General features: G+C 42.0%; 1 protein-coding gene across 3 annotated transcripts in view; it reads right to left on the reverse strand.

The window, feature by feature from the left end:
- The window catches only part of znf512b (zinc finger protein 512B), a 115796-nt gene extending 100979 nt beyond the window's left edge, over positions 1 to 14817 (reverse strand). For 2 of the 3 annotated variants that reach the window (XM_080204888.1, XM_080204891.1), the window contains exons 1-2: positions 14600 to 14817; positions 3122 to 3247 (exon numbers count right to left, since the gene is read on the reverse strand). In XM_080204888.1, the coding sequence (XP_080061014.1) occupies positions 3122 to 3245 (124 nt within the window). In that variant the 5' untranslated portion in view covers positions 3246 to 3247; positions 14600 to 14817. Of the gene's footprint in view, positions 1 to 3121; positions 3248 to 5315; positions 5402 to 14599 lie in introns of those variants that run through there. The other variant, XM_080204889.1, reaches the window with a different exon arrangement.
- Positions 14818 to 15511: the final 694 nt, after the last annotated feature.

A 15511-nucleotide genomic window follows, 5' to 3' on the forward strand; every position in this document is an offset into this window, starting at 1 on the left:
TTTCACAAATGGAATCTTCATTTCTACTTGTCTTAACTTCAGCTAAGTGCCTTTTGCTTCACTGTTGGCCGGTTTGTCTCGAACCAAGTGTTGATTTGTTTCCATTCTGCAATTCTTTTGTTGCTCTTCATTTGGTCATTTATTGTCATTCGCTGCCTTTCTTCTGGGGTCTTTCATCATTGCCCTCCTTTGGGGTCTTCTGTTGCATCTTTCCTGAGGTCTTATTATCTCCTCTGAGGTCTTGCATTGCTTATGTTACATTTCCTTTTGCTTGTTGCCTTCTATTTGTGGTCTTCTCCAATTTTCCTGTCCATTGTCGACTGTTTCTACTTGTGGTTGCCGCATTAAGTATATTACCACTTTAAATGCAATATGTCTTTAAGTGCATTGCCCCTCTAAGACTCTCAACTTGATCTTTCAACTGGCAGCGGCTGCCTATTCTGTCTATGTGCCTTTGTCATAATTTTAAATTTTGCTGCAAACCTGGCAGGTTGTCCTTTGAAACTTTTTTTAAACTTTTGGAATTACTTTTTACAGACAGAAAACTCACTCAGAGATTTCTGCAGCTTTTTCTTTTCTCTGGCCATTTATAACATCTGTCTTCTTTTGAGGTGCCAGGCTATTTTTCACCAATTTCAATGCAAGATTCAGTGCATACAAAGTCCAAGGGGCTGTTTTGTAAAATTTAATTTATCTCCTAAACAAGGACTTCTCTCTAAAATTTCAGAACTTGCTGCTGGCAGTCTCTCAGTGCAGGCACCGCTACCTAGAACTCCCGTAGGCTCTGTTTGGATCTTTGCCTCTTCACTTTCCCGTGCTCTGTAGATCAAGCTACCACCCTTTGGGACATTTTTTCCACTCAGAACACTCTCTGTGTTCTCTTTGCTTTCTTAAGAAAAAAAAACTTCGTCCTTTTTTCAAACTTAAGTTTCACTTTTTCTCAAAGATAAAAATCACAGCCTTTGCTTTTGAGGATTATTTTCTCTTCCTTGTTTGTTCTACATATTTCTGAACTTCTGACTGTATCAGCCAGCTCAGGTTTGCTCTCCATCTGTTCCTCAGGGTCCAGCAATACCGTAACATCTCATTACTCACACACCTTGCGCCGTAGGCAGTGATCTCATAATCCATCTTATCCTTGATGCTAATGTAATAATGCACACTACAGACTTTATCAGAAACCACAAAGGGGATTTATGAAAAAGAAACAAATGTACAGAGGGCAACTGTGCCCTGGAGCAATAGTTGCCTCAGTCCCTATATGTCTGCTAGTTGTCTTCTGCCTAAGAGAAAGCTCCACCTCTCCCCTACCACCACCCCGCCCCTGGGTGATTACCACTCTCATCCTAATTGATCATTCAAGCCAGGTGGCCCTCTTCTGCTGGGTCATCCTTGAAGGGGCAATCATCACAATCAACGCACACAGATACAATGAACTAAATGGCCTCCTTCTGTGGTCTGTGACTCTACAATATATTCATTTCTCTTTCTCAGAGACAATAACTTCCATTTATTAAGCAGTTGCATTCTATCGCAATGTGAGTAATATCACGTGGACAGAACAGGACATCTTGACAATTTGACAACTGTAGTTGGGTGTTCTCCAGGAATTATCCAAATGTGACACTGAGTTTTAATTTGTCCTGTCTTCAGATGTAAGGTAACACCATGACAACACAAGGAACATTTGTGTCAAACAGTAAGAATCCACTATTTCCATGACTTTTACCAAATGTTAAATGGGATAGCTCTGCTAGCAAAAGGTAAGAGCTGTTCGTAGGACAGAACAATACAACAAGTTATATTTAAGTTATAATATTGTGCTCTTAGTCAAGCAAAATGTCCCAAGATACTTCACAGGCGCATTCTAAAACAAAACATGATACTGAGCCATATTAGGTCAGATGGCTAAAACCTTGGTGAAAGAGGAAAGTTTTGAGAGGGTCTTAAAGGAGGAAAGTGAGATAGACAGGTTTAGGTAAGGTATTCCAGAGTCTCTGGATACCTGAAGAGATAAACGCCAATGAGGGACCTGTTAAAATTGGGGCAGTTCCAGAGGCCAGAATTAGAGAGCGTTGCAGGTATCTCTGAAGGTTGTGAGTTGGAGGAAGTTACAGAGATAGCGGTCATACAGGATTTGAAAACAAGGATTCAAGTTTTAAAACCAAGAGGTTTCTCGATTAGTAGATCAGCAAGCACATAGGTAATAGATGAAGAGGATTCAGTACGAGTCGAAAGAGAGCACCAGAGATTTGGATGATCTCAAATTTAAGAGGGATAGAATGTGGGAGACCAATCAGCAACGTGTCCAGAGGCAAGTAAGGCATGAGCGAGGATTTCGGCAGCAGATGAGTGAGATAGGGACGAGGTCAGGAGGCATTAAGAAGGTGTGATGCATGAATTTGAGATTGGAAGCTCGTCTCAAGGCCAATGGACACCAAGTTTGCAGAGACTGGATTAATTACAGACTGTTGTCAAGGGGAGGATTGGGTTCAATGCCTGGGGAACAGAGCTTGGAGTGGGAACCAAAAACAATGGCTTCAGTTTTTCCAATATCTAACATAATCACTTGTTGCTGGCTGCGCACAGTCACAGAACAACCTTATTTGTTTTAGAGGACTTTTCTATCTGCCTCAGATCCAGCCTTCAACTAAAAGTAGCCCCAACATCACAGCTGGGCAAAGCAAAGGCTCAGCTTCTTCATATTAATTTGTGCTCTTAACTTCAAGTGATAAACACTTCCATTTTGTTTCCTTTTGAATATATTTTGATCTAACACAACCTAAGTTACAATATGAATAATTTAAAAGCTCACTTGTTAGAAAGGCAGCTGAAGATATATTCCAATAACACATCCTTTATTATAACACTTCTTTTTACATCCACTTCTCACAAGTCTCTTTAAGTATATTTATTATACCTCAAAACAGTACATGAAAATCAACTGCGTATCTGTAGTTTTTAGTTCATTTTAAATACTCATGAAATACAATTTATCCATTTCAGCTTTAGTAGACAGGCGATATGCAAAGTTATAAGGTGGGGTTTGGAGAGGGGAGGGGGGTAGATATAACAGATCCAAAAAGTGAATACAAAAAGCAAAAAAAGACACAGTTCATACCAAATGTAACGGTGTTAGAGGATGCTTTAACCTTAGTCCCTGTTGCTTTTCTCCGATCACCTATTCCCCTTTCATTCCGTCCTTTACTTCCACGAACTTTCCCAGTAGCACTGGAATCTGCCATTTCTGTAAGACAACAATACTCCTGTAAGGCTTTACCACCCACTGAAATTGTGCCAGAGCTCACCAGTATAGGTTATTACATGTTCACCTGTCAAACATAGAAATGCACATAGAAATGTATCACAAATAAAAAGTTGTTCATCTGGGCAGTCATAGCATTTTAGAAATCACATATCCCTTGATACCTCTTATAGACCTCCATCAGTTTTTTTATCAACTACTTTTCAAACTTTTTCATGAATTTGCGCTTACTTCCAATAACTTACTATGTCAAATTGACTCTGTTGGTAGCATATTTCCTCCTAAATCTGAGTTCGCAGGTTCAAACTGCACAGTAGTATATAAACTGAATTAACATTTCAATGCAATACACAGGAAATGCTTCAAATTTGAGGCATCAAACCCAGATCTCATTGCCTGTTACAATATCCAGGCTGAAAAGTGGCGATTAACATTCACACCACCCAAATACCAGGCACAGACCATCTCCAACAAGGGAGAATCTAACCATCATCCCTTGATAGTCAATGGCATTACCACACTAGGTCCCACACTATCAAGATCCTGTGGGTTAACACTGGCCAGAAACTGAACTGGGCTAGCCATATAAATAATGTAGTTACAGAAACAGGTCAGAGGCAAGGAATCCTGCAGCAAGTATCTCACCTTCTGATTCTCCAAAGCCTGTCCACCATCTACAAGACACAAGTCAGGACTCTCCCCTTGCCTGGCACCCCATCCACAAACATTCAGTCTTTCCACAACTGACACGCAGTAGTAACCATATGTATCATCTATAAGCTGAACTGCAGGAACTCACCAAGACTCTTCAGACTGCACCTTCTGAATTCACGACCACTATCATCTAGAAAGACAAGGTCAGCAGACACATGGAAAGTTCCCTCACCAAGCCATTCAATACCCTGTCTTGTAAATATATCACTCTTCCTTCAGTGTCGCTGGCATGAAATCCTGGAACTCCCTCCCGAACAGCACCAGGGGTGCGCTTACACACATGGACTGCAGCAGTTCACTGCTCAAAAGGCAATAAGATATGGACAATAAATGCTGGTGCAGCCAGCAAAACCCACATTCCTAAATGAGTACAAAAAGTCAATTAGAGACCCATCAAAAATGATGCATTGGTAGCCTCTTCAGCCAAAGTGAGAGTATCAATGCGTGAGAGAGGTGTCCTTTGAAGAGAAGGCAAGAAGGTCATTACTGCCAGGCTGTCCACACAACTTTGTTCTCCAAACAACAACTAAGCTTGCCCCCTCAGATCCCCTATGTCACATCTATGCTCCCATCTGCCCATCAAGTATCCTCTGTCACCACTGATCCATTATGCACTATATACAATTCTCAGAAACCAGGCAATAACAGTGAAAACTATTTCAAATCACTGAAAAAAATTAAAACTTTAACAATATTATAAGACCCAAATTCAAGCACACTATCATTGATACTGAAAAGAAATAAAATACTTCAATTAAAGAATATCAATACAAGTCTTTAAGAGCCTGTTCAGCGTGTAAACAAACAAGAAGCCATGGCAAAGACATGCCGGAATTCAACTGCCCCACCCGCCATGAATCCAAGTTGGCAAAGGGTGGACATCTGTTGCTCTCGGGCTGGAATTTCGCTCAAGCGAGGCTGTAAAATCTTGCCCAAAATCTGTAACTTCAGCCTCTTTGATCAAATGAGCTAATGAGCTGAAGTCATTTTAAGCATTTGAAACCCCGCCAAGAATTTATAATGGCTGCAGATGTCATGACAGCCAACTACATTCCCTGAAACTGACAAAACAGAAACCTCCATTTCAAATCATCTTGCTTGACAGTCAAAAGAGGAAACTAGGTGCAAGGTGCACCAAACATAACGGCAGAGGCTAATAGGACTTCTTAATTTTTTTACATTGTCAATGCACTTTCTACAATGGAAAAAGTAGTATAATGCATGACAATACTCATACAACAATTAATGCGAGGGTTATGAATCACTGCATTAAAAACACATTACGATACAACATCTAATAGTGACATTTGGAGGTGTCTAAACATTTTGTATTTACCTTTCAGAATCTTTTTGACTCGTCAGCATGCTGTCACCAGCAGTCAAACAGTCTCCATGGAAGAGCATTGTTCGGGCTTCCAAAACCCACACCAACACTTGAAAACTATGTGCGAAAGGATATACAAATTTTCTACGATCCTCGCAGTGGGGACATGACCTTGGAAGAATTGTGTGCACATTGTGCACCCAAGGCCTTCCTGACCCAGACAAAATGGTGTGGGATCAGGAAGGCAGTGGGAAACAGTTTTTCCTTACTAAGAAAACAAAGTTCAGCAATTCACAACCTGATTTGCAGCTCCTTTGGGAGACAGAAATCCAGACCACAGAGTCAAGGCTGAATGTATTTCTCAGGACATTTCCCTACCTAAATACTTTCTGACATAACCTGGCTCTGATCCTTGCCTATGATCCCTAGATTCTCAAAATTACTGATATCCACCCTTGTTTTAAAAATGTATTAATTTTCCATACTCCCCAACCAATATTCCATCTTTAATTTTCTCTTTGTCTAAAGGCAGGGATCATTTTGATTCTTGCAACTATCCAATCTCTCGGTTTGATGTACACTATTTCAGTTTTCTCTTCTTCTCCAGTCAGAAGACTGCAGTATGTGTGATTGTTCCTATGGATTTTTAGCCTTCCCTGTCCACTTTTTCTTGTCAACATCATTGATCTCATCCTCCACAAATGCTTCTTACTCCTCAGTCCATCTCTGTGGCACTACTCTCCCCTGGGCACAATGCTACCTGTCATATCATAGATGCTACATCACCCTCAGTAGCTTTTCCTGCCTTGTCCACATCTTTTCTGTACATCAGGGTTCCACCCGCTTTATTATTTATACGCCAGCTCCTTGGCAACATCATCTGTAAGCATTAGGCAAACTCATGTATATGCTGAACCAGACAGTTGTGGGTTCAAGGACCATTCCATGATTTGATCACATAATTTAAGCTGACATTATAATACAGCAAATGATAAGAGTTCTCTATTGTTGGAAAGTGCTGTCCTTGTGCATGTTAACAATTTCATGGCACTATTTGATGAAAAGAGGAATTCAATGTTCTTTTGTCAATCAACATCACCAAAAATAAAACCTCATTGCTGGTATGAGACTTTACTTTGAACCAAACTTTTGCTGTAATGGCCCTGGGATATCTGGCTGCATATTATGTCAACTAATTCATTAATAAATACAATGAATTGTTGAGGCCCAACATAAACCTTTGCACAATTCAACAAGTTACAAACTGCCCATTATCATTATTCTCCTTCTTTTGGCATTCAGCCAGACTCCGAACCAGGTCATTAATTTCCCTTAATTCCATGATCTCCAAGTGTTGCTAACAGTCTCTCATTAAGGACGTTATTGAATGCCTCCTGTAAGCCCATAAAAATAACATCCATAGACATTCCCCTATCCACTACTTTAATCATCTCTTCAAATCACTCCATTAATTTTATCAGCAGTTCCTCTGACCATTTCTGGCAGCAGAGTGTGCGACTGACCATTTTTAAAAATTCATTTACGGGATATTGAAAGGCCAGCATTTATTGTCCATTCAAGTCAACCTTCAGAAGGAGGTGGTGTGCTGTCTTCTTGAATCGCTGCAGCCCCTCAGGCGTGGATAAACCCACAGCAGAGTCAGGGAGGGAATTCCAGGACTTCGACCCAGCAACAATGAAGGAACAGCAATATATTTCCAAGTCACGTCGGTAAGTGACTTGGAGGGAAACCTCCAGATAGTGATATTCCCAGAGCTCTACTGCTCTTGTCCTTCTCGGTGGTAATGGTCGTGATTTTGGAAGGTGCTGCCTAAAGAATATTATTGAGTTCCTGCAGTGCTTTTTATAGATTACTCAAACTGCTGCCACTGTTGGTCAGTGGTGGAGGAATTGAATATTTGTGGAAGGGGTAGTAATCAAATGGGCTACTTTGTGCTGGATAGTGTTGAGCTTCTTGAGGGTTGGTGGAGCTGCACTCATCCAGGCAAGTGGAGAGTATTACATTACAATCCTGACTTGTGCTTTGTATGTGGTGGACAAGCTTTGGGGGGTGGTGAGGAGGTAAGTTACTTGCCATAGGATTTCTAGCTTTTGACCTACTCTGGTCGCCACACTATGTATATGCCAGCCCAGTTCAGTTTCTGGTCAATGGTAACCCTCCAGGATGTTAATAGTGGAAAATTTAGCATTAGTAATGCCGTTGAATGTTATGGGGTGATGGTTAGATCCTCGCTTGATGGAGAAATGGTCAATGCCTGGCATTTATGTGACACAAATGTTACTTGCCACTTGTTAGCCAAAGCCTGGATATTGTCCAAGTCTTGCTGCATTTGGACCTGAACTGCTTCAGTATCTGAGGAGTCGCAAATGGCTCTGAACACTATGCAGTCACCTGCAGACATCCCCACTTTTGACCTTATGATGGAAGAAAGGTCATTGATGAAGTAGCTGAAGATGGTTGGGCCCAGGACACTATCCTGAGGAACTCCTGCAGTGATGTCTTGGAGTTGAGATGACTGACCTCCAACTACCACAGTCTTTGTGCCAGGTTATGACTCCAATCAGGAGAGTTTTCACCTTGATTCCCATTGACTCCAATTTTGCTAGGGCTCCTTGATATTACACAAGACTGAATGCTGTCTTGATGTGAAGGCTGGCAATCACACCTCTGGTATTCAGCTCATTGGTCCAATGAGCTGAATACCAGAGCGCCATTATAAAAGCACCATTATAAAACACTGTTTAGGCCTCAGCTGTAGCATCATTGTTAGATATTTTCTTTCAGTTTTATATTCTCAAGTACAGAAAACATCTCTTTCAGTGAACCTCTTGTGTGCTAGTTTGAATCAATGTGTGCAAACCAAGCCTTTTCTTTCTGTGTAAAACCCACAACCCCAAATGTAGTAAGAACAACACAGAAAGAAAACTGGCATGAGTCACGATTTAGTTTCATTGAGAACATTGAGAAAAGATCCCAAGTGGAAGAAACAGACATTGTGGGTCCTCAAATTTTGAGTATTAGAAGGCTGCGAAACAGCAACAACAGGATTAAAGAGTGAGTGCTGGTGAAGGAAGATCAACTAAGAAAAAAGCTCTCTGTGTGGTTTTAAGAGAGGTTTTTTTTCCAACCAGAGAAGAGTGAGATTCCAGGCAGCATCTGGCATATTTGAAAAGACTTGATGCTTTGCTGTACAACTGAGATCATTTGAAAAAAAATCAAGTCAACAGTCTCCAGGGTAAAAAGGGCAGTACTGGGAAGAAAGTAAGTAAGAAAATATATACTGAGCAATCTTGAGTTGCTAATGCTGGCAAGAGAAATGGTGGGTCAATTAGGATCCATGGAGCCTCTCAGTAAAGGAAATGAATCATGGAGTTCCTATGCAGAGCATTTTCATTACTTTGTACAAGGAAATAAAATTGCAAACGAGTTGCTTGTAACAGTTTTCGTCAGTACGATAGGATGTAAAGCCTTTAAATTTCTCCAGATCTTGATTCATCCAGCAAAGCCAAGGACCAAAACTTGTGAAGAATTGACAAAGATCCTTGAAGGACATTATTCTCCAAAGCCACTGGTCATCATGGAATCAAGTGGAAGGTGAAAGTATTCAGTTTAATAAGGCTAGCTAGCACAACATTGCAAGTTTGTTGAATCCTTAGAAAATACTCTTCAAGATCATCTAGCTTGTACTCTAGTTTGTAGTCTGCACAATGAGGCTATCCAAAGAAGACTGCTTACTGAACATACTTTGACTTTCAAGGCGGCAATGGAATTGGAACTGGCTATGAAAGGCACTTCACAATTTGGTGCCGGGATGAAGAAACATAGTTGCCCATAAGAAGTCAAAACAGCAGCCTGTGGCAACACTGTAATGACATCACCATCAAATCATGTGATTAGCTCTTAAAGCAACTGCAACCCTTTTAAAGACATAACACACATCTAATGATAGATAAGTCGGAGGGAGCTGAAGATGGTAGGTAGAAGAGATAATGGGCTGGGATTATCATTTGGGTTGTGGAGGAGCTGACAAAGTTAGCTGGAGGAGAAGAGGAGCTGAGAATATTTAGTGGGGTGGAATGGAGCAGTGAATATTAGGTGGGATAGGGAAGATTTGAAGAATTTTGATGCATAAAGAAATATTGAAAGACACACAGAGAATCCAAACAATGTTTCTGTTGTTTAAAATAAATAATAACTTCAACTTCTTCACCAAGCAGCAGTGCAGTGACCAGGAATTTTACTGTGCAATCATTTATCATGGTTTCTGAAAATATTCCAAACTTCTGACAGTTAGAGATGCTTGTCTTTATTTAATGTTAATGGTTTTGTTAAATGTTCTGATAATTAATAATCAGGACTTGTGAATCATAGAAACCCTACAGTGCAAAAAGAGGTCATCTGGCCCATCGAGTCTGCACAGAATGGAATCCCACCCAGGCCCTAACCCACATCCCCACTACTCCCTCTAACCTACGCATCTTAGGATACTAAAGGGCATTTTTAGCTTGGCCAATCAACCTAACCCGCACATCTTTGGACTGTGGGAGGAAACCCACACAAATACAAGGAGTATGTACAAACTCCACACAGATAGTGACCCAAGCCAGGAATCGAACTCAGATCCCTGGAGCTGTAAAGCAGCAGTACTAACCACTGTGCTACCACACTGCCCCACTAGAATGGAATCAGGAATGATGGTCTTGACTGGAGAAGGCAGCATTGCTCTCCTTTGCAGAGCAAAAGTTTGATTGAAGTATTCAAAATAATAAATGGATTAAAAAGTGACCTACTCAAAGATGGTTCAATAGACGGAGGACACAGATATAGTGTGATAGACAAAAAACAGAAGCAGCATGAGAAAACAATTTATACACAGCAAGTTTGTTTTGATCTGGAATGTACTGCCTGAAATGGTAGGGGAGCAGGATATTGGATAAGTAGTTGAAGGGAAAAAAATGAAGGGAAAGAGCAGAGGATCGGATTATTTGGGTGCCTATAGCGTAGAGTCAGCACTGACATAATGGGCTGAGCAGCCACTTTTCATGCTGCGTCATTCTCTGATTCTGCAGAACAGTGATTAAATATGGTGTGCTTTGTGACATACCACATTTTTATTCATTTATGGGATGTGGGCATCACTGGCTAGGTCACAGTGTGTTAGGGAGTGAGTTCTAGGATTTTGATCCAGTGACAGTGGAGGGATGGCCCTCAGTCTGTTCCTGGTACACATTCTGCCACTGTTCACCGGTGGTGGAAAGAGTGAACATTTGTGGAAGAGATGCCAATCAAGCAAGCTGCTTTGATGCTCGGTCAAATGCTGTTATGGTATGAAGGGCAGTGTCACCTTTGGAATTCAGCTCTTATGCCCATGCTTCAACAAAGGCTGTAATGGGTTTAGGAGCTGAGTGACCTTAGCAGATTCCAAACAGAGCATCAGTGACCAGATTATTGCAAAGGAAATGCCACTTGATTGCACTGTTGATGACCCCTTCCGTCACTTTATTGATGATTGAGAATTGGCTAATGGGACAGTAATTGGCCAGGTTGGATTAGTTTTGGTTTTTATGTACAGGACATACCTGAACAATTTTCCATGTTGCCAGGCAGATGCGAGTACTGTAGCTGTACTGAAGGAGCTTGGCTAGGGCGTGGCAACTCCTGAAACAATGGTTTTCAGAATTATTGCTAAAATGTTGTAAGGGCCCATAGCCTTTGCAGTATCTAGTCCATTTCACCATTTCTTGCTATCACATGGAGTTAATTAATTAGCTGAAGACTGCAAATGCATTATCTTTTGCATGAATGCATTCAGTTCCTCCATCATTGAGGATGAACGCATTTGTGGAGCCTGCTCCTCCAGTGAGTGTTTAATTGTCCACCACCATTCATAGCAGGATGTGACAGGATTGCAGAGCTTAGATCTGGTCCATTGGTTGGGAAATTGCTAGTCTCTATTTACATGCTGCTCATACGGTTTGGTGTGCAAGTAGTCCTGTGTTATAGCTTCATCAAGTCATCATTTTTACATATGTCTGCTGTTGCTCCTGGCATGCCTCCTGCACTCTTCATTGAACCAGGGTTAATCCCCTGGCTTGGTGGTAAAGGTGGGTGGGGGATATGGTGGACCAAGAGGTTACAGATTATGGTTGAGTACCATTTTGCTACTGACGATGGCCCACAGCACCTCATGGATGCCCAGTCTTGAATTGCTAGATCTGTTCAAAGTCTATTCCATTTTGCACAATGGTGATGCCACACAATGGAAGGTATCCTCAATTTGAACACACGACTTTATCTCCACAAGGACTGAGCAGTGGTCACTCCTACTGATACTGTCATGGACAGATGCATCTGCAGCAGACGGGTTAGGAAGATGAGGTCAAGTATATTTTTCCCTCTCGTTAGTTCCCTCACCATCCAACACTAACCCAGCCTAGCAGCAATGTCCTTTAGGACTCAGCCACCTCAGTCTGTGGTGGTGCTACCGAGCCACTCTTGATGATGAACATTGAAGACCCCCTTCCACAAACATTGTCTCCACCACTAGTGAACAGTGGCGACAGAGTGTATCAAGAACTGACCCAGGGGCCTTGGACAGTACTTCCAGAACTCACAACTACTCCATATAGGACAAGATGAGCAGGCACGTGGGAAAACCACCCAGAGTACATTTTGCACCCTTGCAAACATCAGTGCTTCATCCAAGTTGTGTCCAATGTGGGAAGTACTGATTCATCAGCTGAATGTGAGGATGGGGGTTGATGGCACATTGTAGCCAGCAGGTTGCCATGAAACTTCATGGGGTCTGGAGTCGATGGTGAGGATGCCCAGGGCAATTCCCTCCTGACTGTATAACACTGCCTCACCACATCTGTTGGGTCTGTCCTGCCAGTGAGACAGGACACACATTGGGATGGTAATGGTGGTGTCTGGGACATTTTCTGTAAGGTATGATTCTGTGAGTGTAACTATGTCAGACTATTGCTTAACTAGTCTGTGAGACAGCTCTCCCAATTAGACTTTTTAATTCCAGATTCTTTTATTGAATTTAAATTCTACCATCTGCCATGGTGGGATTGAAACCTGAGTCCCCAGAGCATTAGTCTGGGTGATTGGATTACTAGAGAATAACAATACCCCTATGCTGCTGCCTCACCTCCCCTTCACTGCTATGAAATACATATTGCTATATAAATGCAAATTATATTTAAATTAAATTCTGCCTTTCATTCTTACTCCAACAAAATAGCTTTGATTCCAAGTTTCTCTCATCAACTCAAAACTGTCACCACTCTCTCCAACTTCATGTGTGATGCTGTGCCACAACCTCTTTGACAAAATATAAGTCATTCACTTTGGCTTCCACAAACACCCAAGTACCCCAATCCAATATGCTCAACTTTATGGAACTTTCTTCCCAGCATCGTCACCTTGTCATTTACCTACCTGTTTGACCCTTCACTTCAATGTGCTTTTGCAGCCCACCCTCATTATTTTTCAAAACTTCCCACCAACTCCACACTTTATCCACTCTAATACACTCCTTTCTTTTAAAATAATACATCCTGTAACTTATTGTCATGGTAAATCCACCCATAACCTTACAACACAGGTAATTTGTTCTGTAATGTCTATCCCAGCTCTTTGAAAGAGCTGTCCAATTTCATCCTACATCCCAGCTTTATTTCCCATGATGCTGCATATAAGCCCTCTTCAGGGACATGTCTAATTGCCTTTGAATGTTTCTACCAACCTGCTTCTACCACCCTTTCAGATAGTGCATTCCAGATCTTAACAACCCTCTGTGAGGAAAAAGTCTCCTAATCTTCCCATTGGCTCTTTTGTTGTTATTTTAAATACATATGGACTCACTTGCCAGAGGAAACAGTACTGCCTCATCCACTCCATCGAAACCATTCACAATTATGAATACATCAATTAAGTCTCCACTTAGCCCGGGTGACCAGAATCCTTTATTCCCCACACACAGTCCTGCTTGGACAACACAAGTGGTTTCCCACTGGCACATTCCAAATCCACAACTCTGCCATTCTGACCAGACCAATAAAACAAAACCACAAAGTCAACACACACACACAAAGTGGTGGGCTTTCTCTTAAACCGCACACAAAAAAAACAAAGATTTAAATATTCATCTGAATGGAGACATGAAGGAAAACTTGTGACTTGGAATGAAGAGAGAGAGAGAGAAAGAGAAAGACAGAGAGATAAAAAGAGAGGGAAAGAGAGAGATGGGGAGAAAGAGAAAGATAGAGAGAAAGAGTAAGAGAGAAAGACAGAGGAGGGAAATTTAAAGAGAGAAAGCCAGACAGGAAAAGATAAAAAGACATAAAGAGAGGGAAATTTAAAGAGAGAAAGACAGACAGGAAAAGATAAAAAGACAGATAAAGAGACGGAAATTTAAAGAGAGAAAGACAGGAAGAGATAAAGAGAGAGAGAGAAAAAGACAGAGAGAAAGATAAAGAAAGACAGAGAGATAAAGAGAGAGTTAGAAAGACAGAAAGATAAAGAGATAAAGAGAGGGAAATCGAAAGAAAGAAAGAGACCGAGATAAAGAGATAGAGAGAAAAATAGAAGAGAGAAACAGAAAAGAGACACAGAGAGATAAAGACGAAGAGAGAGATGCCCATTCCATGCCCCCCAGCCACAATTTGAACACTGGGAAGATGGCAAGCCGGGCACGCGCGTCCAACTCGCGGGCACGCGCCAGCCTCCCCCCCACCCCCAACCATCAACATGGAAACCGCGCGGGCGCGGCGGGGCGGGAGCGCGCTCCCACTCAACAGAGAAAAAGCCCCGAGAAGAAGTTGCGACCTTCCCCCCGCGAGCCCCCACCCCCCGCTCTAAGCCCAGCTTCGCGCCTTCCCCTCATTCACATCCAAAGTAGCGAGTGGTTGCCGCAGGCCGGCCCGCGGACACAATGTAACAATTCCCCGGCGCCGATACATTGTTTCCCCCCTCCCTCTCACTCCCCTCCAGGCAGCAACATGAGCTGGCAACAGCAAGGAGGTAAAATGGCGACATTTGGAAAGAAGCAGGCCAACTCAAAGAGAGAGAGAGAGAGAAAAGAGGCAGCCAAACACTTCGCGCCGCCTCAACTTGTCCCCATCGATCGGCAACCGCAAGAGTAAAAGCCAAGAAAATGATGGAAAACAACGAGGCGGCGCCCAGAGGAGAGGGTTGGAGGGGGGGAAGGAGAAGGAAGGGAAGGGTGGGCTTCTCCTCAGCACCGCCACAGAGCCGGGCGTCCTTACCTTTAATGTCTGGTTGAGATGATTATCTTCAGGGCCTTTACAGTAGACTCTATTCCTGGGTCATGCGCGATTCCACTTGTCCTTTGACAGTTGTACAGTGAGGAGGTAAGTTTGAACTCTCGCGTTACTATTTAATGCTGCACGAATTTCAAGTTCCAACACAGTGGCAGCAAAACTGCATATTCCACGCTGCAAACGCCTGCTTCTCCCCCGCCTGCCAAAACACACAGTACATTACATATTTCCATCTCCATATTCTTTGCAGAAACAGGATCCGCAGCTCCAGTGGAAAAAAAACTACACAAGTCCGCCCCCTTCAAAAAATATGTAACTTCACGTTTATGCAACGCTGGCTGCAGCTGCTTTTTACATACATATCTGTTTCACTAACTCAGCTGAAACTTTCTTTCCTCCTCTAAAATTGCATGGAGATCACGGTCCTAAGTATCTTTTTTTGCATTTCCCAATAAAACATTCCAAGGTTTGTCAACGCCTATTATTATTAGGTAGGAGATTTTCACACTAACTTCGTTGTAGTGTGAATGTAAGCAATTAAATAAATTTAGCTAAGATAAAAGCACATTATTGCAGATATTGGAATCTGAAACAAAAACAGAAAATGCTGAAAAATCTTAGCAGGCGGAGAGAGGATAAAACCAAATCAGTTCTGATAAAGGGTCATCCAGACTCAAAACATTGGCTCTATTCTCTCTTCACAGATGCTGTCAGACCTGCTGAGATTTTCCAGTATTTTCTGTTTTTGTGTTAAACTTGGCTAGTTCACCCAATTTATGTACAGAAGTGAAATGTGGGGAAGAAAAATCTGTTCAGGGCATAAAGTAGTGCGTGGCCTCCTGTTTGCTTGCTTGATGCAGCAGATCTGACTTTTAAAAACCCATGTTTTGCCCTGAA

The sequence above is a fragment of the Carcharhinus amblyrhynchos genome, chromosome 16 (assembly GCF_965287045.1).
Source record: "Carcharhinus amblyrhynchos chromosome 16, sCarAmb.v2.hapA, whole genome shotgun sequence".
NCBI classification, from domain to species: Eukaryota; Metazoa; Chordata; class Chondrichthyes; order Carcharhiniformes; family Carcharhinidae; genus Carcharhinus; species Carcharhinus amblyrhynchos.